Raw genomic sequence first — 24,448 nt, 5'->3', positions numbered from 1 at the left:
ACATGAAAGTGAAATGAAATACAACTGATATCAACATAGTCTTAAAACTTTTCATATAGTTTTAGAAGTCTAATGGTTCATTCATTGTTATGTAATTAAACTAATTCATGTTTATTATATAAAATTAGAAGTGAGAAAAACAAAGGGGAAAAAAAAACCCAATCATAATCACATCATCTGGAGATAACTACTGTTTAGCATTTTCCTAGTTTTTTCTTCTAGTTGTTTTTCTACATGCAATCTTTTGGATTCTGTTATTTAATTCCCTCCACCCCCACTGCAATTATCATGGTTTATTTGCTCATTAAAGAAAATTTGAAAAATATAGAAAAGAGTGAAGAATATATTCAACATTAATCAGTATAATCTAGAGCAAACAAAAATTTAAGTTTTTAAAGAATCCCATTTATGCCTTAGAATTGGTATATTTACATTTGTCTGTGCTTAGTACAGCAAGGTAGACCAGTGTTTAAACATTTACCAGTAGGCCCCCAATGGCCATGGCTAGCTATTATAAAGGAGAATCAGTTAGTTTTTCAGGTTTCTAGTCACAGACAAAACCGTCCAGACCAGACAAAATAAAATTTTGTGTATGTCACAAAAGGAACCAGAGAACAGGAGAACATATCTAACACCACAAATAGCAAAGCAAGCCCATTTTTGCCCTATGATGGTGGGTTAGTGGCATTATGCATGGATACTGTAGACCAAAACAAAGCCAGATAGTAAATTAAGATCTGTTGTGATGGCGCAAGTACTTTTAGGGAAGGCAGATGTGATGGAGACAAAATATCAGCTACTATTAATTTCCTTACATAAGACTGGACACAATGATTGGTTAAGAAAATTTATCTTCAAAGGTTCAGGGAAAGAATAGGAGTAGAAGATATCTCTGCTAATTCAAAAAGACTTAAAACCCATCTTCTGTTGAAATCTTACCAGTTCTTGAAAGAGGGCGAACTGTAGGAACAGGTACAACTAAACCAGGTTGTGGGACAGGTGACCCAGGATACCATCCCCGGTGTCGTTTCTTTGGTGGCCCAGAAATGAACATGGTAGCTAAGGCAAAAAGAAAGATGAACCTTGTCCTTAGCAGTGGAAGAAAGAAGAGAATTCAAAGTAACAGAGTCTTTAATTTGATTATACTCAGAAAGTCTAAGCCACTCCTGTAGAGGTAAAGATAAAATTAGAAAAAGTCACTCTAACAATACCACCTAACATTTGTATGCTGTTTTACAATTTACAGTTTTAGTCAGATTATTTCATTCAATTCCATCAACAGCACTGGACATTGTAGGATAAGTATACTGTTATACCATTTTATAGATGGTGAAAGGAAGGCTCAGATTTGCCCAGGGTCATGTAACAGAGAAGAACCTTGATCTCTGTACTTTAGTCAGCAAAGCTCATGGTTTTTCAAGACATTTCCTTATTCATTTGTTTCAACATTATTTTCTAGGTAGGTTCATCCTTGTAAATCACCAAGATATTTAATCATCTTTGTTCACACCAATCATAAACCTTCAAAGCCTTCAATGAGAAGCTAAGGAAAAACTGGGAGTGTACTGTCAGATAATTTATCATTCCAGACTCCATAGTACTTCTTCCATAATTAAGGTGCATTATTTCAAAACTCTAAGATGGGTAATTGTACCTTGGTCTCCTGATGCATAGCTAGGTCTTGGTGACAAAGAGTAATTCCCTGGGCGGGCTGGAGTGGAGCTGGATGCACTGCTCTTCCCTCCATGGCTACTGTTTCCATTAGCAGCATCTGTAGCACACAAGAGGAATACTCAGAACAGAAACTGAGCAACACACTGTGTTCTGTGACACTGCAATGACACAATTAACCTCACACTCTAGGATTCAAAGACATCTCACTGATAAGACAGCTCACTTGTGTAAAACTGACTATAACCATCAGAGTTAGTAAATGTCACCTAAAAATAATTTTCTAGGATTCCAAGAGATCTTTTAGAATCATTTTCAGTGATGTCTTCAGAGATGGTGGGTGAAAGAAAGAGAAAACTTTTTTTTTTTAAAACTTGGTATCTTGGAAATTTTCAAACTTACAAAAGTAGAGATAATAGTATAATAAAGTACATACCTACCACCCAGAGTCAACACTTATCAACACATGGCCAATCTTGCTTTAGATAAATATAGATTAAGATACTCCTCTCTTCCCCCTCACCCAACATACCCACATACCTGCTCTAGATTATTTTGAAGCAAACTTATTTATATTGTTTAATCCATAAATATTTCTGTATGAGTTTCTATAAAAGAAAAGAACTCCTAAAAACATAACTGTAATATCATTATATTTAAAATCAACAATGATTAATAATTTATTAATGCCAAAATATCCCATTAGAGTTCAAATTTACCCTAGTTATCTCAGAAGTGTTTTTTTTTTACAGTGGACTTCCTCAAATTGGGGTTCCAAAAGAATCTACACATTGAATTTAGTTTTTATATCCCTTAAACCCCCTTTTAAAAAACTTAATTTATTAATATAATAATATTCACATTTTGCACTATATAATAGTGTTCACATTTCATGGACTGTCTCACAAATTTTAAAAATAATTTGTTTGAATCAGGATAAGGTCATACACTGCAGATAGATTTAGGATGATGTCATTTTTGCTGAGCAAGTTTTCCAGACTCTGTATAGTGTCAGTTGCATCCCTTTTCCCCCCTTCCAAGAGCCTCCCTTAATCTATAGGGTTCCCCTTCTTTTTTTTTTTTCCAATTAATTTGCTGAAAATCTGGCAGAATTTTACATTGTCTGAATTTTGCTAATTGGCTATCCATGGTGTCACTTCACATCCCCTCTTTTCCTATATATTAATTGCTAGATATAGAGGCTTGTTTATTTATTTTTATTTTATTTTTTTATAATAAAATTATTTTTTATTGGTGTTCAATTTACCAACATACAGTAGAGGCTTGTTTAGATTTACGTTTTAGTTTTTGGGCAAGAGCATCTCATAAATATTGCCATATTCTTCCGTCAGCAGGCACATGATAACTAGCTTTCTTTCTTCTTAACATTTTAACATTGATCAGTGGGTTCAAGAGTTGTTAACCTAAGTCTCAAATTATAAAACCGTCCATCAGCCCTTCGTCTGGTGGTTTTAGCAACCATGCTGGTTATTGCCAGCATCTATAATTTTATTAACTTTGTTAATACCGTAAAACCTTGGGTTCAGTTTGTTCAAGTCTATAATCTAACCAGAAGGAAGATCCTGCAAAAACTGTTGGAACAGTGCAGCCCCGGGGGCTCGGCGGTTTAGCGCCACCTTCAGTCTGGGGCGTGATCCTGGATCAAGTCCCACATCGGGCTCCCTGCATGGAGCCTGCTTCTCCTTCTGCTTGTGTCTCTGCCTCTCTCTGTGTGTGTCTCTCGTGAATAAATAAATAAAATCTTAAAAAAAACTGTTGGAACAGAATAAGAATAAAGGTGGTCAGGATAAATTATGATACCTAACTGTCATTAAATTTCCAAGAATGATAGGCTCTTTCTTCTCATTCTTCTTCTACCTCTCTGACCACTTCTTTTCCTTAAACTCTGGAATTTCCTAAAATGTTATCCTTAGTTAACAGCTTGCCCTACCCTACCTTTCTCTTTAGCAGATCCTATTTACCCTTGTGATTTTAATCTCATGTACAATAAATTAGATGACTGTTGAGCAGCTCCACTTGGACATTTCATGAGTATCTCAAAGTCAACATGTCCACAGTTGATCTCACAATCTCTTCCTGAAGAAACTGCTCCTTATGTATTTCCTGTCTTAAATAATTGTGTCACCATTAGCAGACAGATGGGTACACACTAAGACCCCTTTTTCTGCTTCATGCTTACGTTAATCAGCCAAATTCTTTTGATTTTACTTCCTGAGTAGTTCTCCAATCTGTTTTCTCCTCTCCAACTCAGGTCAAGGGCCTCATCATTTCTCACCTAGACTATTGAAATGACTTCCAACTAATTTTCTACCTTCTTTTTTTCTTTTCTGCTCAAGTTCAAAAGTGTTTTAGCTCAAGTTCAAATCAGATCATGTTACTCCTTTGTTCTGTAAGTTATAGTATAAAATTATGCTTCTTACCTGGCCTCCTGTGACCTTTCCCCTGCCCACTACTTACTCCCCTCCTGCCACTCCCTGAGTTTTACATTTTATGGTTCTAACAAGTCCAAACCACTGGAAGTTCCTGCACATGTCATACTGCTTCTTTCCTTTCCTTTCCCTTCAAGCTTTGATCCTGGCTTTCCCCTGAATTTGAAATATCTTACCCCACTCCTCCACGCAGCGAGTATCTCCTCATAGTTTAAAACCAGGCTCCTCCAAGAACTCATTCTTCATTATTCTCTAAAATGCTGTGCTAAAAACTCTCTCCCTCCTTTGTGCTCCCCCAACGAATTGTTGTATTTACTGCAGTGTACTGAAAATATTTTCCTATAGGTCTATCTCCTCTGCTAGGTTATAAGTACATTATAAGTCACGGATTGAGCTTTATTTGTATTTGTATCCTCTGTTCCTCAAAATAGCAGGTGCCCAATAAATCAATAAATGTTTGCTGAACAGAACCAACCTCTGTCTCCCCATGTGCCAGATATCATTCCTTGACTCTTCTGGTTAGAGCATAAGGAATACAAAACTTTGTATAATAATAATAATACAATATTATAGACTGTCTTCAACTGATGGGAAAGAGCTGTTTTCTTCTACCCAATTGGTAACATGATTTCACACAAATTTTTTATAAACTATGTATTTACCAAAGAAATATAAGTGAGGAAAACATCACCTGCAGCAAAAGTCTTCCCTACAACCTGCAAAGATAAAGCCAGTGGTTTCACAACATTCTTATTCCGGGTCAGGTCCTGAGCTCCACTTAAATTGATTGCAGAATTAGCTGAACTGAGAATCGGTGAATCTGGAAAATGAAATAGGTTGTTCAAATTAGAAACTATTTTATATGCAGGAAGGAAGTTAATTCAATAAGAATGAAGTGAGAGAAAGCAGATTGTAAAATTTCAGTTTTATTCTTGACCTATTTTAAGAAAGTCTGTTTCTCTGTATTCAGGTTTTACTTTCTTTTTATCTATTCAGCAAAAAATCACTAGAAGTTCCTATGTACTGGGTACTAGTCTAAGCACTTTAATATATCAATTCATTAATGCCTATAAAAACTGAATGGGGTAGGTAGTACTACCTTAAGAAGTAGTAGTCATTTAACTTGATCAAAGTCATATGATGTGGGATCAAGGATATTACTATATGCCATATTAACACTATCTCCACGCTCCCCTTAAAGCTGTATTTTAATGAAATATATTTATCTCCTTTCAGATGATGTTGTCACTTAAAAGGTGCCCTGCAAACTAAGTCATTGCAATGTAGGAGAAAGCACTTTCCTCTGAGGGAAAGTTTGCTTTAAGTTTTGGAATTAACTCAAATTAATTTACCTATGTAAACCAGGCATATCCAAAAGAAGGTTCCTATTTGGATTCAGAAAATAATTCAGCTCAGAAAAACTACATGCCATTTCAGACAGGCTATGGGGAACATTAACACAAAAGCCAAATGGATTATTCCAAAATGACTATAAATGAGTATAAATCCTCCCAATCCTTGACTCTACTCTGCCAGAATGGCTTAATCAATTAATACCAGCAAGTGTCGAAAGGGATCATTAAAACTTTCTGAGAGTTTGAAAAGAAAAAATGCTCTAAAGAGTAGGATATTGATGGTACTACATTAGGAATTATCCAAAAAATAAGTATTCAGGGGCGCCTGGGTGGCTCTGTCAGTTAAGCATATGCCTTCTGCTCAGGTCATGATCCCAGGGTCTTGGGATCGAACCCTGTGTCCAGGCTCCCTGGTCAGTGAGGGGCATGCTTCTCCCTCTCTCTCTGCTCCACCACCCCTCTACTCATGCTCTCTCTCTCATCCTCTCTTTCTCTCAAGTAAGTAAATAAAACCTTTAAAAAATAAGTATATAAACCACAGTGTGATTCCTGATATGTCTAATCAGTCTTCATAAGAAGTCAAAAAATTGAAATGGTCTTCTACTGGCTCAGAAGAGCTAATGTGCCTCTTTGAGGGCGGGACTTACCACCAGGGAGTGATTTTAAGGTCTATAGGAAGAATAGAGGTCAGCAAGTGCACATTCAACATTACAATGTTGCAGGGAACTGAAGACTGTTTTTCATGTCTTAATAGAGAATCTTATAGGGTAGAAATCCCAGATGAGTTTGCTGTGCTATTATATAGGTTGGTCATTATGTTTCAGGCTACAATCATATTGCTTGGAACAAGACTAGTAACTTACTACAGTAGTTTATAATTTTAGCATATTTCTAATAATCCAGGTAAACATATAAGTAAAATGTAGTTAATAAATTATGAAGGATAGCAATTCATCTTATTTTTTCAAATCACTGAATTCAAATTAGCAGAGATCAGTATTTATTAAATAATGAAAAAGAACAAAGCTAATGTACAGAAATTAATCTTTATAATAATGAACATTAATCAATAGATAAAATGCCTAGGAGTAAGCTTAATAAGAAATATACACAATTAGATGCAGAAAACTTTACAATACTTCTTAATATGATGTCTTGGATTTTTTTAGCATATTCAGGGAAAAAAGGAGAGATAAAGTAAGATTAAATAATATTGGCCATATGCTCATAAATTTGAAGCTGGGTGATAGGTCCTGGTATTGGTTCATTATATTAGTCTTTTAAAAAAAGTTTTATTTAAATTCCAGTTAGTTAACATACAGTGTAGTATTAGTTTCAGATGTACAATATAGTGATTCAACAAATCCATGCATCATCCAGTGCAAATCACAACATGTGCACTCATTAATCCTTATCACCTATTTAACCCATCCCCCCATCCACCTCCCTTCTGGTAACCATCAGTTTGTCTTCATAGTTAAGAGTCTGTTTCTTGATTAGCCTCTTTCTTTTTTTCCCTTGCTTGTTTTGTTTCTTAAATTCCACATATGGATAAAATCATATGGTATTTGTCTTTCTCTGACTTTTTTTGCTTAGCATCATAACTCTAGCTCCTTTCATTTTGTTGCAAATAGCAAGATTTCATTCTTTTTATGGCTGAGTAATATTCCATTGTGTGTGTATGTATGTATATTGTGTATATATACATTTGTATATATATGCCACATCTTCTTTATCCATTCATCACTTGATGGACATTTGGGCTGTTTCCATAATTGAGCTATTGCAAATAATGCTGCAATAAACATCAAGGTACAAGTGTCCCTTTTTATTAGTATTTTTGTATTCTTTGAGTAAATACCTAGTGGTGCAATTGCTAGATCATAGGGTAATTCAACTTTTAACGTTTTGAGGAATCTCCATATTGTTTTCCACAATGGCTACCCCCGTTTGGATTCCCATCAACAGTGAATGAAGGTTCCCCTTCCTTCACATCCTTGCCAGTATCTGTGGTTTCTTGTGTTGTTGATTTTAGCCATTCTGATAGGTGGGAAGTGATATATCTCATTGTAGTTTTGCTTTGCATTTCCCTGATGATCAGTGCTGTTGAACATCTTTTCATGTGTCTGTTGGTCATCTGTATGTCTTCTTTGGAAAGATGTCTATTTATGTCTTCTGTCCATTTTTTAAATGGATTATTCATTTTTTTGATATTGAGTTTTATAAATTCTTTATATTTTGGATACTAACCCTTTATAAGATATGTCATTTGACAATATCTTCTCCCATTCCATAGTTGCCTTTCAGTTTTATTGACTGCTAGTCTATTTTTATATGTATTTTAACCTTTAATATGAAAGATTTCTAAAAATTAAAAAAATATTTCTAAAGATCATGAAAACAGATCTGAACAAATATCAAGACATACCTTGTTTCTGAGTTGGAACATTCAACGTTAAAAAGATAAAATCAATCTAAGTTAATTTATGAACTTAATATGATCCTAAGAAAATACCAGTAAGTTTAGATATTATTAGAATTACTATTAAAACTATTAGAATGTTTAAAGTAGGCAAATTTATGTGATGTTGATATAAAAAATAAACATGCAAGGATAGCTGGAAACATTCTGAAAAATAAGAGAAATGAGGGGAGCCTAGTATGATGATATAATAAGACTTACTATAAAACCTCAGTTTGAAGTAAATACTGTGGTTTTGGTGCATTAGTAAACAAAAGAATAGAATAAAAAAGTCAGTAAGAAATAGATGCAAATACATAAGAGAATTTTGTATAAAATAAAGGTAGTACCTCAAAGCAGCAATGAAGATGAGCCATTCAATAAATTGTATTGAGGCAATTTGATATATAAGAAAAAAATTAAGATGGACCTACATCTTACCCTAAACACCAAAATGGACTGAAGATATACACTTAAAAAACGGAAGATACAGAAATAATAGGAAACAACACAGAAGTTACTTATCATCTTCAAAAGGAAAAGGTCAAACTATTGTTAAAAACACAGAAGCCATTAGAAAAGTTTAGATATTCAGCTCCACAAAAATTTAAGAAATCTGTATGACAAAACACACTATAACCGTGCAAACAATAGCTAGAAGAGAATTGGAGTGGCCATATCAGAAAACATAGACTTTAAGACAAAAATTATTGGGATGCCTGGGTCGCTCCGCAGTTGAGTTTGCCTTCAGCTCAGGGCATGATTCCTGAGTCCTGGGATCGAGTTTCATATCAGGCCCCCGCCAGGGAGCTTGCTTCTCCCTCTGCCTATGTGTCTGCCTCTCTCTCTCTGTATGTCTCTCATGAATAAATTAATAGAATCTTTTTTTAAAAAAAGACAAAAATTATTATTAGAGGCAAAGTGAATTTAAATTTTAAAAATTAAATAAAAATTATTATTAGAGAAAAAGAAGGATATTTTATATTGATAAAAGGGTCAACCCACCAGGAAGACACAACAATTAAAAACATATATGCACCTACAATAGAGCCCCAGATTCATGATGTAAAGGTTGGCAGAACTGAAGGGAGAAATAGGCAATTCAAAAGTAATAGGTGGGGAACCCTGGGTGGCGCAGTGGTTTGGTGCCTGCCTTTGGCTCAGGGCGTGATCCTGGAGACCCGGGATCGAATCCCACGGCGGGCTCCCGGTGCATGGAGCCTGCTTCTCCCTCTGCCTATGTCTCTGCCTCTCTCTTTCTCTCTCTGTGACTATCATAAATAAAATAAAATAAAAAAATTAAAAAAAGTAATAGGTGGAGACTATAATATTCCACTTTCAATAATAAATAGAGAAACTAGGGAGATGATCAACAAGGAAACAGAAGACTCTTTTATAAATCAACTAGACTTAACTGACATCAATAAAACATTCTCCCAACAAAAGCAGAATACACATTCTTCTCAAGCGCCCAAGGAACATTCTCTAGGATAGATAATTTGATAGATGAAAAAACAAGCCTCAGTAAATTCAAAAGAAATGAAGTCTTACATATTACTTTCTCTGAACTCAACGGCCTCAAGTGAGCTATCAATAACAGAAGGAAATTTGAAAAATTCACAAACTGTGGAAATCAAACAACATACTCCTAAATAACCAATAGGTCAAAGAAGAAATCACAAGGGAAATTAGATATCACTTTAAGATCAATGAAAATGAAAACACAATGTATGGAAATTTATGAGATCCTGTTAAGTGCTCAGAAGGAAATTTATGGCTATAAGTGCCTATATTAAAACAGAAAAAAAATCAAATAAATAATCACCTTAAAAACTAGAAAAAGAAGAGCAAATTAAACCCAAAGTAAGCAGAAGAAAAATAAAGACTACAGCCAAAATGAATGAATAGGGAATAGAGAAACAATAGCAAAAATCAACAACACCAAGTTTGTTCTTTGAGTAGATAATGAAATTTACAAACTTTTTGCTAAACTGCCCAAGAACAAAAAAGAGAAAAGACGCAAATTACTAAAATGAAAAATGAACAAGAGGGAATTATGGCAACATTACTTCATTTTTTTTTAAAGATTTTATTTATTTATTCATGAGAGACACAGAGAAAGAGAGAGGCAGAGACACAGGCCGAGGGAGAAGCCGACTCCATTCACAGAGCCCCACGTGGTACTCGATCCCGGGATTCCAGGACCACGGCCCGGCCTGAAGGCGGCGCTAAACCGCTGAGCCACCTGGGGATCCCTGGCAACAGTACTTGTAAAAAAAAAGTTATGAAGGAATACTGTGAACAACTGTATGTCATTATTAGGACTGAATTATGTCTGCCCCCATCCCGCCAAACTCATATTTTGAAGTCCTAATGCTTAGTACTTTAGAAAGTGACAGTATTTGGAGACAGGGCTTTTAAAGAGGTATTTAAGGTTAAATTAAGTCATAAGGGTGAGGTGTTAATCTGACTGGTATTCTTATATAGCACCGAGTCCAGAAATAAACTGTTGCATTTTATGGGCAATTAAATTTTGACAAGAGTGCCAAGAAAATTCAATGGGTAAAAAAGCAGTCTTTTCAACAAATGATTATGGGACAACTGGATATCCACATTCAAAAAAATAAACTTGGATTTCTTCCTCACACCATATACAAAAATTAAGCAATGACGGATTATAGATCTTAATGTAAAAGCTAAAACTATACCACTCTTAGAAGAAAACACAGAGTAAATATTCATAGCCTTGCATTAGGCAGTGGTTTCCAAAAGCACAAGCAACAAAAGAAAAAATAAATGAACTTCATGAAAAAAAATGTGCTTCAAAGGACACCATCAACAGAGTAAAAAGGCGACCTATAGAGTGGGAAAAATATTTGCAACTCATATGTTTGATAAAGGAATTGTATCCAATATAAGAAACTTTACAACTCAAGATAGGTAAATAACCCAACTGAAAAATGGGCAAATGATTTGTACTGACATTTCTTCAAAGAAAATGTACAAATGACCAATAAGCACATGAAAAAATGCTCATCATTAGCCATTGGAGAAATACAAATCAAAACCACAGTAAGATAGTACTTTATGCCATTAGAATGTCTAAGATAAAAAACAGACAATGAAGAGTGCTGGTGAGGATATGAAACTGAACCCTCACACATTGCTGGTAGGAATGTAAAATGGTACAGACTCTTTGGAAAAAAGTTCCTCAAATGAGTATATACAGTTATTGTATGACCCAGGAATTCCACTCATAGGTATGAAATGAGAAACAAGTGAAAACATATTTCCACACAAAAATCTATATACACACATGTTCATAGCAGCATTATTCCTAATAGCTTCAAAGTGGAAACAATCCAAATGTCTATAAATAATAAATGGATAAATAAAATGTGGCATATCCATAAAATGGTATTTTGTTCAGCAGTAAAAAGGAATGAAGCAAGTACTGCTACATACTACAATATGGATGAAACTTGAAAACAATAAGCCAAATAAAAGAACCCAGTCACAAAAGGCCATATGTTGTATGATTCCATTCATATGAAATGCCCAGAATGGACAAGTTCATAGAAATAGAAAGTAGATTGTAGTTCCCAGGGACTGGAAGTGGAGGGCTGAAATAGAGAGTGACCAATAATGGATAGATGGTTTCTCTTGGATGGAGTAATGAAAATGTTCTGAAGTTTATGTGGTGATGGTTGCACAACTCTGTGAATATACTAAAAAATATTAATTGTACATTTAAAGAAAGATTGTATTTATTTATTTGACAGAGAGAGAGAGCGCGCAACACAAGCAGGGGAACAGTAGAGGGAGAGGGAGAAGCAAACTCCTCACTGAGCAGGGAGCCCAATATGAGGCTCTATCCCTATTGGGATCATGATCTGAGCCAAAGGCAAACGCTTAACTGACTGACCCACCTATATGCCCATAATTGTACATTTTTTAATGGGTAAATTGTAAGACATATGAATTATACCTCAATAAAGCTATTATTTTAAAAACACTATAAACAAAATTATACACCAAGGATAATATTTATAAATCACTATTACACTATATTCCTGTCAACATAAGTCAATAAGAAAAAGGCTTACTATTGGAGATCCTATGTTGCCTCATACCAGATCCCTTTGGCCCATCTTTGATTTCAGCAGGAGGTATGGTGGACAGTTCTGTGTGAATTCAGATTCTTGGGGGCAGCATCTTACCTAAGCTCATATCTAGCTTCCTTGAGCTTTTTATCTCAGGGCCTTCTTCATGAAAGGCCATCAAGCTCTTAGCCTTGTGTGTGGTCTAGAAATGTGAGGAAGTTTAACAATTTTGGGCAGCCCTGAACTAATGGAGAACTAAGAATAAATGTCCTAGCTTTCCATTCTTTGGAAGGATAGTTCTGGGAGGCATTCTGCATGCTTCTTACAGAATCTAGTAGATTCAAGCCTTCTTGGCTTACAGCAACTACACAGAAAACACACTTTTTTTTGGCTTCCTCCTGCTTGCAGGGATCACTATGCAAATAAACTACTCACACTCACATCTGTTCTTTGGGCTCTGATTTCAGCAGAACCCACACTATGATAAACAAGTCAAGGTAAAGGAACTTAAAGTTCATAGAAAGAAGATGCAAATAGTCTTTAAACAAATGCAAAGACCACTGAATGTCAACAATAAGGAAAATGCAAATTAAAACCACATATACTATTTTTCACCATCAGATTGACAAAATCCAAAAGTTCAAAAATAAACTTTGTTAGTGAGCTTCTGTGGGAATACAAACTGACACACATGTACTAGTAGAATCTCTATGGAGAGTAATTTACAGCATTTATAGGAATTACAGATGCGTACATGTTTGACCTAGGGTCATTGCATTGTTTGAAAACAACATAAATGCCCATCATTAGTGGATAGGGTAAATAAATTATGGCACATCCACATAGTATAACAGTACACAACAGTAAAAAATAATGAGGAAACTATTGATTTGGAAAGATTTCTAAGAGATAGCTATATGAAAAAGTGAAGTGCAGAACAGTTTTACAAAATACTGTCTTTGGAGTAAAAAAATGTTTAAAAATAAGAATCTATGCTTGTACTTGCTTGAATAGATATAAAAAAATCTAGAAAGATACATGAGAAACTAGTGACAGGGATTACCTGTTTGGTGGGGACATGTAGAAATGAGGGGGCATGGACGAGAAATTTCACTGTGTATGTGTGAATACAGCATTCTATCTATCTATACATGTATATTTCTTAAATGTAAATGTTTCAAAAACAGTGTAATAAGTAAATCTTTAAAATAAAGATAGAAAATAGTTATATGTGGACCAACAACTGGCATCAGAACTACTTTACTGTACAAGGTGAGCATTTACTTCACTATTAGATTACATGATGTTAAAGGGTAATTCCATTTCAAGAAACTGTTTTTGCCAAGTTATCAATGATCTAATCCCCAAATCCAGGAGACACTTTTCAGTACCTATCATAGTGAATCCTCTTGCTGCATTTATTTATTTATTCAACAATTATTTACTGAACACTTACCATGTGTCAATTTGCTAGGATCTATGGGTTAAGTGGTCAACAAGGTAAGCACTGTCCTTGTACAGGTTTTCCTCTGTCTACTAAAGCATTGGTGCTCTGCACCCGTTTATGTACCTCAAAAGAATCTGATAAGATTCCACAGTTCCATTTTGCATTTTTGAAAATTTATTTCACATATGTTATCACATATCATTGACAGATTTTGGAACATACCAATTATAGAATAATCAAAAAGCATAGATGAGCATTTGATAAGGTCAGAGTGAGCTTTCTAAAATGTAAATCCTATTATGTTATTCCCTAATATTTACCATTTTGCACATGCTTCTATTCTTGAATTTATTATGGATGGTGGACACTGGCATATTTAGCATTTAACACTAGTGGTTTTGATCATTTGGAAGTAGTCCCAAATGTCCAAAAATGTCACAGCCTGTCATCCTGCTTATACTCAGACATGGATTCCAACCCTGGGCTGTTGGGTAGTACCTGGTGTTTAGATAACCAGTAAGCAGCTGATTGCCTGATTCTCTCTACTAGTGATTTCACATCCATTTAAAGGAGGAACTTGTAAACACTGGAGGTATCACAGACTTGGGAAGTTCCTTGAGCGAGTCACAGCTCTGCTCTCTATGTTGTGGTTTGTAACTTCTTGTTTCTCCACTAGGTCATGAACTCCTTGAGGGCATTCCCAGCTCCTGGCACAATGTCTGTCATATCAGGGCTAAAGAAATAAAATGGGGAAAAAAAGCCAAAACAATCTCCTTATCCTCTTTGTGCAATAGTTCAATAACTCTTTGTTAGCCCAAAATCCCTGGGGGAAATTTTTTTCTAAAAAAAAAAAGGGAAGTCATTTAGGTAGTAAGGATAAAGAGTTCAAATTCTGATTTTGCCATTTACTAGCTCTTTTCATCAAGTACTATTCCTTTCTAATATTCTGTTTCATGATCTGAAAAATGGTACTTATCTCACCATAGCAGTTAATATGTTTAGCGCAGTGCCTAGAACACAGTAGATAATCAGTAAATATTCGTTTTGCTAATAAAAACCTTTTTTAAGTAGATGCCACACACTCAATAAGGGGCTTGAACTCATGACTCTGAAATCAAGAGCCACATGTTCTACCACTGAGCTAGCCAGGTGCCCCTACTTGGCTAAGTCTTGTTAAGGGTTACCCCCTTAACAAGATTGAGAACTTAAATCTTAACCATCACTCTTTCTGCCCTTGACACCTGTATAAAATGTGGACCACATAATTTGCTTCTTTCCCAAATAAAGTACACTGGACCTGTTTTCACATTCAGATTGCAACTAGAGTAATGTTTTTCCAGTAAGACACCATATGCTTATTAATGCTCTATGAGGCTGCAATAGTTATTTAGGTCAGCGGTGTTTTACTTTGGACTCAATTGAAACAAAATTCCCCCTAAAATTAATATTAAACAAGATACTTCCTAATCTGTTCTTACGCTGTTGATTTTTTAAACAGCTTTAAGTATAATTAACAATAAGTGCACATGCTTTAAGTAAACAATTTGATAAGTTTTTACATATATATGCCTGTGAAACCATCACCATGGTCAAATAGTGAACATATTTATCATCCCTAAATCTTCTACCTCCTTGTACTTCCTCCTTCCTGTGTCTCCCTTGCTCCCCCATTCCCAATCACTGACCTGTTGTCACTATAGTTTGCACTTGCTAGAGTTACATATAAACAGACTAACACGATATTACTTTTTCTTTTGTTTGGCTTCTTTCACTCACCATAATTATTTTGAGATTCATTGCTGTTATGAATATCAGTAGCTCATTACTGTTTATGGAGTTGTATTACATTGTATGGACATATAACAACGGATAAATATTCACCTAAAGGACATTTGGGTTGTTTCCAGTTTTTGTAATTACAAATAAAGCTGCTATGAACATTTTTTAAAAAGATTTTATTTATTCATTAGAGACACACAGAGAGAGAGAGGCAGAGACACAGGCAGGCCAAGGGAGAAGCAGGCTCCATGCAGGCAGCCCCATGTGGGACTTGACCCCAATAATCCAGGACTATTCCCAGAGCCGAAGGCAGATGTACTTAACCACTGAGCCACCCAGGCATCCCATGTGCACAAGTTTTTATATGGTCATATATTTCCTTTCTCTTGGGCAAATATCTAGAAAACGGAATGGCTAGACTATATGATAGATATATGTTTAAGTTTCCAAGGAACTACCAAACTGTTTCCCAAAGTGGTTTTAACTGTTTTATCTTCTCAGCAGTGTATTAGAATTCCAATTCCTCCACATCAATGCTTGGTAAAGTCAGTCCTTTAATTTTAGTTATTCTAATGAATGTGTAGTGATATCTCATTGTTCTATTTGCATTTTGCTAATGCTAATGGTGTTAAGTATCTTTTCATGTGTTTAGTTGCCATCTATGTATCTTTTGCCCATTTTAAAAACTGGTTTGAGTTTTTTAAAAATCTTTCTTCTAAATACAATTCTTATATATGTTTTGCAAGGATTTCTACTCAGGCTGTGGCTTGTCTTTTCATTCTCTTACTAGTGTCTTCTAATAAGAATCTCTTAATTTTAATGGAGTCCCAATTTATCAATCTGTTCTTTTATGGATTGTTTTTGGTGCTGTATCTAAGAAATCTTTGCCTAACCCAGGTCACAGATCCTTTTCCTGTTTTCTTATAGAAGTTACATATTTTGTAGTTTTACAGTTAAGTCTATGATCCACTTAAAATAGTTTTGTATGTGGTGTGAGATACGGATTGAAGTTCATGATTATGTATATGGATACCCAATTGTTCCAGCACTACTTGTTGAGGTTATCCTTTCTTTACTGCATTGATTGCCTTTGCGCCTTTGTTAAATGTACATATATGTGTGTGAGTTTATTTCTAAACTTTCTATTCTATTCCACTGATCTAACTGTATGTCTTTACACCAGTACCATGTTGTTTTAATTACTTCAGCTTTATAATTCTCAAAGTCAAGAAGTGTTAGCTTTCCAATTTTGTTCTTTTTCAGAGTTGTTTTGGCTATTTTTTTAAAAATTTTTATTTATTTATGATAGTCACAGAGAGAGAGAGAGAGAGAGAGAGAGAGAGAGGCAGAGACATAGGCAGAGGGAGAAGCAGGCTCCATGCACCTGCCTGATGGCAGAGGGAGAAGCAGGCTCCATGCACCGGGAGCCTGATGTGGGATTCGATCCTGGGTCTCCAGGATCGTGCCCTGGGCCAAAGGCAGGCGCCAAACCGCTGCGCCACCCAGGGATCCCTGTTTTGGCTATTTTAAGTCATTTGCATTTCCATATGAATTTTAGAATTAGCTTGTCAACTTCTACCAAAAAACCTCTGGAATTTGATTTGGATTGTGTTGAATCCTCTCCAAATTGAACTACCATTTTTTTTTTTTTTTAAGAACAAGATAGATTTATTTGCTTCTAATGTGCTAAGTTTTCAACATAAAACACTGAGGATTGAAAAAAATAATACTCTTAAGTGATATTTGCTTGATTATGAGATTAAAATGAAACAGACAAAACTTCACTGTTTCTCTTCCAAATTGCTGATGGTAAAAACACCACAGCACAGAGGTGACACTCTGGAGTCACATTGTCAGGATTTAAATTGTGGCTGTGCCACTTATGAGCTGTGTGGTCCTGGGCAACTTACTTTTTTAAAAAATTTTATTTAAATTTAATTAATCAGCATATAATGTATTATTATTTTCAGAGGAAGAGGTTAATGATTCGCCAGTCAAATAATACCCAGTGCTCATTACATCAGGTGCCCTCCTTAACGTCTATCACCCAGTTTCCCCATCCCCCACTCTTTCCCCTCCAGCAACCCTGTTTGTTTCCTATGATTAAGAGTCTCTTATAGTTTGTCTCCCTCTCTGATTTTTGTATTGTTTTGTTTTTTCCTCTCTTCTCCTATGATCCTCTGTTTTGTTTCTTAAATTCCAAATACGAGTGAGACCATATGATAATTGTCTTTCCCTGATTGACTTATTTCCCTTAGCATAATATCCTCTAGTGCTATCCATGTCATTGCAAATGGCAAGAATTTTTTTGATGGCTGAGTAGTAGTCCATTACATATATATATCTTCTTTATCCACTTATCTATTGATGGACATCTGGGTTCTTTCCATAGTTTGGCTATTGTGTGCATTGCTGCTATAAACATTAGAGTGATGTTGCCCCTTCGGATCACTACATTTGTATCTTCGGGGTAAATGCCCAGTAGTGCAACAGCTGGGTCATAGGGTACCTCTATTTTCAACTTTTTGAGGGACCTCCATACCGTTTTCCAGAGTGGCTGCATCAGCTTGCATTTCCACCAACAGTGTAAGAGGGTTCCCCTTTTTCTGCATCCTTGCCAACATTTGTCATTTCCTGACTTGTTAACTTTCACCATTCTGACTAGTGTGAGGTGGTATCTTGTTGTGGTTTTGATTTGTATTTCCCTGATGCTGAGTGATGTGGAGCAATTTTCATGTGTCTGTTGGCCCTTTGTATGTCTTCTTTGGAGAAATGTCTGTTCATGTCTTCTGCCCATTTCTTGATTGGATTATTTGTTCTTTGGGTGTTGAGTTTGATGAGTTCTTTATAGATTCTGGATACTACCGCTTTATTTGATATGTCATTTGCAAATATCTTCTCTCATTCTATATTGATCATCTTTTGGTTTTGTAGACTGTTTCCTTTGCTGTGCAAAAGTTTTTTATCTTGATGAAGTCCCCATAGTTCATTTTTGCCTTTGTTTCCCTTGCTTTTGGAGACACATCTAGTAAGAAGATGCTGTGGCTGAGGTCAGAGAGGTTGCTGTTTGTGATCTCCTCTAGGATTTTGATGAATTCCTGTCTCATATTAGGTCTTTCATCCATTTTGAGTCTATTTTTGTGTTTGGTGTGAGGAAATGGCCCAGTTTCATTTTTCTGATAGTTTGTTGGTGGCATACAGAATATAATGGATATTTGTATCAATTGATATTTGTATCCTGAAATGTTGCTAAGCTCACTTATTAGTTCTAATAGCTTTTTTTGTTTATTTCACTAAAATTTCTACATAGATCACCTGTGGTCTATAAATAAAGACAGTTTTATGACTTCCTTTCTAATCTGGAAGCCTTTTCTTTCTTTTTCTTGCCTGACTGCACTGCTAGAATCTGCAGCTCAACTGGATACAAGTAGTAAGAGCAGACATACCTGTCTTGTTATGATCTTGAGAAGAAAGCATTTAGGTATGTTAGCTGTGGATTTTTTATGGATGTTTATTATCAGGCTGAGGAAATTCCCTTTTTTCTAGTTTGTTAAGAGGTTTTATCAGGAATAATTATTGGATTTTGTCAATGTTTTTTTCCTGCATCTATTGAGATAATTATATGACTTTATTTTTTAGTTTGTTAACATGGTAAACATTAATTGATACTCAAATGTTAAACCAACCAAGCATTCCTGGGATAAATCCACTTGGTCATGATATATTACCCTCTTAACATATTGTTTGATTCAATATGCTAAAATTTTATTTAGAAATTTTTTGTTTATGAAAAAAAAGAAATTTTCTGTTTATGGAGTGAGTGCCTGCATAGCTCAATTGGGTAAGCATCAGACTCTTGGTTCCAGCAGGTTGTACTCTCAGGGTCGTAAGATCAAGCCCCATGTTAAGCTCTGTGCTGGGCTTGGAGCATACTTAAGATTCTCTCTCTCATTCTTCCTCTGCCCCTCCCACACTCACTCTGTCTCTCAAAAAAATTTTTTTTGTATTTATTCATGAAAGACATTGGTTTGAACTTTTCTTAGAATGTCTTTGATTTTGTTATCAAAGTAATGCTGGCTAGAACGAGTTTGGAAAGTAGTCCAGTCTCTTCTATTATTTGGATGAGTTTATGTAGAACTGGTGTTATTTCATGTTTAAATATTTGTGGAATCTACCACAGAAGCCATTTGGGCCTGGAGGGTTTTTTTAAGGAAAGATATTAACCACATTTTTGTGTATTTAAAAGATATAGGGCTATTCAGGTTATCTATTTCTCTTTTTTTAAAGATGTATTTCTTTGAGAAACAGAGAGAGTGAGCACAAATGGGGAGTGGGGCAGAGGGAGAGAATCTCAAGCAGACTTCCCACTCAGCATGGAGCCCGGGGCAGAGCTTCATCCTACAACACAAGAGATCATGACTTGAGCAAAACCAAGAGTTGGACTCTTGGTTTTAACTAACTGAGCCACCCAGATGCCCCAGTTATCTATCTATTTCTTATGTAAATTTTTGTAATTTGTCTTCAAGGAATTTATTTCTCAACTTTTTTGTTATGAAATGTTCCTAACATTCGCTTATTATCCTTTTGATATCATTCAAATGGATAATGTCACCTCTCTCAGTCCCAATATTAATAATTTGGACTTGTTTTTTCCTAATAGTGTGGCTAGAGGTTTATTGACTTTTTCAAAGAACTGGTTTTATATATTTTTTTTCTATTGTTCTTCTGTTTTTTATTTCACTGACTGCCACTTTGGTCTTTATTATTTCCCTTTTTCTGATTACTTTGGAGTTAATTTTCTTTTTCCTAGTTTCTTAAGATGGAAACTGAGTTCGATTCCAGATCTTCTTTCCTCTAAGATTTTTATTTACTCATTTGAGAGAGACAGAGACAGTGAGCAAGAGCATGAGCAGTGGAGAGGTTCAGAGGGAGAGGAAGAAGCAGACTCCCCAATGAACAGAGTGCCTAATGTGGGGCTAGATCCCAAGACCCCAGGATCCTAACCTAAGCCAAAGGCAGGTGCTTAACTGACTGAGCCACCTCGGGGGCCCCAACATCCTTTTTGTTTTCTAATATAGGTTTAATGCTATAAATTTCCCTCAAAATATTGCTTTAGTGGCATCCCAAAAATTTTGTTATGTTGCTTTTTCATTTCCATTCAATTCAAAATATTGTTAATTTCCTTTCAGGTTTCTCTTTTGATCCATGGATTGTTTAGAAATATGTGATTTAGTTTCCAAATATTTGGAGATTTTCCAGAGATCTTTCAGTTATCAATTTATAATATAATTAAATTTTAGGTAAAGAACATACTTTGTATTATTTGAATTCTCTCAAATATATTAAGATTTGTTTAATGAGCTTTGGTACAGCAAAGGAAACCATCAACAAAACCAAAAGAAAACCTATTAAATATGAGAAGATATTTGCAAATAATATGTCCAATAAGGTGTTGATATCCAAAATATATAAAGAACTTATACATCTCAACACCAAAAAAACAACAGAGGAAATTGGCAGAGGGCCCAAACAGACATTTTTCCAGAGAAAACACATAGATGGCTAGCAGACACATGAGAAGATGCTCAGCATCACTAATTACCAAAGAAATGCAAAATCAACACCACAACTAGACCTGTCCGTGTGGCTAAAATAAATTAGGCATGAAATATCAAGTGTTGATGAGGACGCACTAAAAAAGGAGTCCTCATTCACTGTTGGTAGGAATGTAAACTGGTGCAACCACTGTGGAAAACAGTATGAAGGCGCCTCAAAAAATTAAAATTAGAAATACCATACAAACCAGTAATTCCACTACTGGGTACTTTCCCAAAGAAAATGAAAACACTAATTTTAAAAGATGTATGTACCTCTATGTTTATTGCAGCATTATTTACAATAGCCAAGATATGCAAGCAACCTAAGTGTCCATCAACAGATGAATGGATAAGAAAGATGTGGTGTGCATGTGTATGAATACACAATGGAATATGATGCAGCTTTAAAAACCAATGATATCATGCCATTTGGGACAACAAGGATGGACAAAGAGGGTTTTATAGTAAGTGAAATAAGTCTGACTGATAAAGACAAATACCATACAGTTTTGCTCATAAGTGAAATCTAAAAAACAACAACAAATTAAATGAATAAACAACGCAGAATCAGACCTATAAATACAGAAAACAAACTGATGGTTGCCAGAGGTAGTGGTAGAGGGCTGGGCAAACTGGGTGAAGGGGAGGCTGCAGATTTGCCTACTTCCAATCAGACATTGAGAATGTAGGCTCTTTCTTGGGCAGGGGTTGTAGTATTGCCTTCATCTCCTAATTTTATCCCCAGAATCTAACATAGTACCTGACCTGCTGAAAAGTCTCAATAAACATTTGATGAATGAATGCAGGGGAATGAGGGGAAAGAAAATCAATACCAAAGCATTCCCAGCATATTTGGAAAAAGTAGACTGTGTTTTGGGGTTTTGTTTTCTTGGTATTTTTAGGAGGTCTGGAACAGTGCTCAGTCTAGAACAAAGTATTTTCCCTTACTGAGATAAGACCTTCCTAAGTATTCTATCCAATGTCTGATGAACCACGAAGTTTTCCTCTAGTTGATATGAACAGTTCCTGTTTCCTGGTCCTTTTTATTGGTTTTGGCCAGAAGCAAAGGTTGAGTTGGTCTGCTATTGATTTTTCGACTTTGGTTCTCCTCCTCTTCTTTTCCTGTACCTCCTGTCCCTTACTCTTAAAATCTGAGAAACATGAATATCTTACAGAATTTTATGTAGAGACCAGTATCACCTTTATATTCCTGTTCCTAGTACTCAGTTATTGACCAATAAAATTGTCAGTAGTGAGCAAAGAATGTTCAAATTCGGTTCTGCTGCCTTCTAGCTGTATCTTGGACTTGTCTATGCTAACCAAGTACTGGCCTTTTTTCCTACACATGCATAGAAAGCTAAAGAAAGATCAGAAAAGGCAGATATTTTCTACTGAGCTATATACATTTGGCTGAATCCTGAGAATTTTTAACTATGAAAAATATAAAAAATAGAAACAAACATGCTAAAAAATCTCACTTCTCTTACAATTGTTTTTTTCTGTCAGTATATACCCTTCTATGTTTTATCTGCATTATATTTTGCACATGACATAACAAAAATACACTTAATATTACTTCTTTTACTTAATATAATTACATTCTATGTGGCTGCATAGTGCCATAAATACCTTTTTTATAATTTTTTTTTTTAATTTTTATTTATTTATGATAGGAACACAGTGAGAGAGAGAGGCAGAGACACAGGCAGAGGGAGAAGCAGGCTCCATGCACCGGGAGCCCGATGTGGGATTCGATCCCGGATCTCCAGGATCGCGCCCTGGGCCAAAGGCAGGCGCCAAACCGCTGCGCCACCCAGGGATCCCATTAAAACATCTTTGTCATGTAAGCATGCTATTATTTGTTCAGTTGTTTCTATACTAAGGTAACTTCTCCTTTTTAGTTTTTTTTTTTTTTTTAAATTTATGATAGTCACAGAGAGAGAGAGAGAGAGAGATGCAGAGACACAGGCAGAGGGAGAAGCAGGCTCCATGCACCGGGAGCCTGATGTGGGATTCGATCCTGGGTCTCCAGGATCGCACCCTGGGCCAAAGGCAGGCGCCGAACCGCTGCGCCACCCAGGGATCCCCTCCTTTTTAGTTAATATAAAGAAGAACTTTAGTGACTATCTTGACTTTCCTTTTAGGTTATTTTCTTGGCTAATCCCCTAAACTGAGATTACTAGAGTAAAAGATATAAATATTTTTAATAAAGATTTTATTTTATTTATTTATTCATGAGAGGCAGAGACACAGGCAGAGGGAGAAGCAGGCTCCATGTAGGGAGCCCAATGTGGAACCCGATCCTAGGACTGGGATCACATCCTCAGCTAAACGCAGACATTCAACCACTGAGCCACCCAGGCGTCCTAAGATATAATTTTCAATGTTCTTGTTACATATTGCCAAATAGCTTTCTTTTTTTAAAATTTTTTAATTTTTATTTATTTATTTTTTAACCAAATAGCTTTCTTAAAAGATTATACCACTGTTCATCTCTACCAGCCTGGCTGTGAGTGTTAGTCTTAATATTTCCTTGTTAGCAGTGTATATTATCACTTAAAATGAAATCTTGTAGCTAACATAATTAGTGAAAATTACTTTTCATTGTAATTACTCAGTTTCTTCATTTCTATGAAGTGGGCCATATTCCTTATACTTGCTAAATAGTGGATTTTTTTCTTTTGTAGGGGAGGAAGAGAGGTCTCACCAACACATTCATGGCCCCATGTTGGAGGGATATGATCATTGATTTTCTTTCTCCTCAATCCCCTGCATTAAATATTTATTGAGACTTTTCTCAATTTATTGAGACTTTTCAGCAGGCCAGGTACTATGCTAGGCTTTGGGGATAGAATTAGGAGAGGAAGGCAACACTACAACCCCTGTCCAAGAAAGAGCCTACATTCTTTTTTTTTTTTTTTTTTTATGATAGTCACAGAGAGAGAGAGAGAGAGAGAGAGAGAGAGAGAGAGGCAGAGACACAGGCAGAGGGAGAAGCAGGCTCCATGCACCGGGAGCCCGATGTGGGATTTGATCCCGGGTCTCCAGGATCGTGCCCTGGGCCAAAGGCAGGCGCCAAACCGCTGCGCCACCCAGGGATCCCAAGAGCCTACATTCTTAATGTCTGATTGGGAGCAGGCAAATCTGCCAGCAAAGCATTCCCACCACATTTGGAAAAAGTAGACTGTGTTTTGGTAAAGCATTAACTCGAATATTCACAAAGAACTGAGTTTAGAAAAACCTGCCAGAGGAACTTTTGATTATACTGACCTCAAGGAAGTTTAGCAGCTAAAGAAAGACAAATCTAAAGAGGAAAGGGACAAACATGGCTATATTTTAGGGACGGTTAAATGATACATTCTAATAGAAACTGCTTTCTAAATGGCTGTCACCAGGGACAAAGAAGTTTCACTGGGAGAAGAAGAAGGGGAATGGAGACAAAATAAGAAAACTATGTGAGCAAGGCAAGCATCATGAAGTATTCTGATGGCAGCATGAGATTTTTATTAGGATTGGTTCTGTCTCCTCCCTTCCTGGAGACCAAAGTCAGCTGTGAGGCTCCACATTGCAACTCTCTCACTATAG

General features: G+C 35.8%; 1 protein-coding gene across 6 annotated transcripts in view; it reads right to left on the bottom strand.

The window, feature by feature from the left end:
- The window catches only part of GREB1L (GREB1 like retinoic acid receptor coactivator), a 264,390-nt gene that overhangs the window by 81,061 nt on the left and 158,881 nt on the right, over nt 1-24,448 (bottom strand). For all 6 annotated transcript variants that reach the window (XM_041754040.1, XM_041754343.1, XM_041754118.1 and 3 more), the window contains 3 exons: nt 4,813-4,941; nt 1,655-1,771; nt 940-1,059 (listed from right to left, as the gene is read on the bottom strand). In XM_041754040.1, coding sequence (XP_041609974.1) covers nt 940-1,059; nt 1,655-1,771; nt 4,813-4,941 — 366 coding nt within the window. The remainder of the gene's footprint in view (nt 1-939; nt 1,060-1,654; nt 1,772-4,812; nt 4,942-24,448) is intronic.

Source organism: Vulpes lagopus, chromosome 1 (genome assembly GCF_018345385.1).
Source record: "Vulpes lagopus strain Blue_001 chromosome 1, ASM1834538v1, whole genome shotgun sequence".
In the NCBI taxonomy this organism is placed as follows: Eukaryota; Metazoa; Chordata; class Mammalia; order Carnivora; family Canidae; genus Vulpes; species Vulpes lagopus.
Note: the sequence above shows the minus strand (reverse complement) of the source record. Positions and strands in the feature narration are given on the sequence as shown.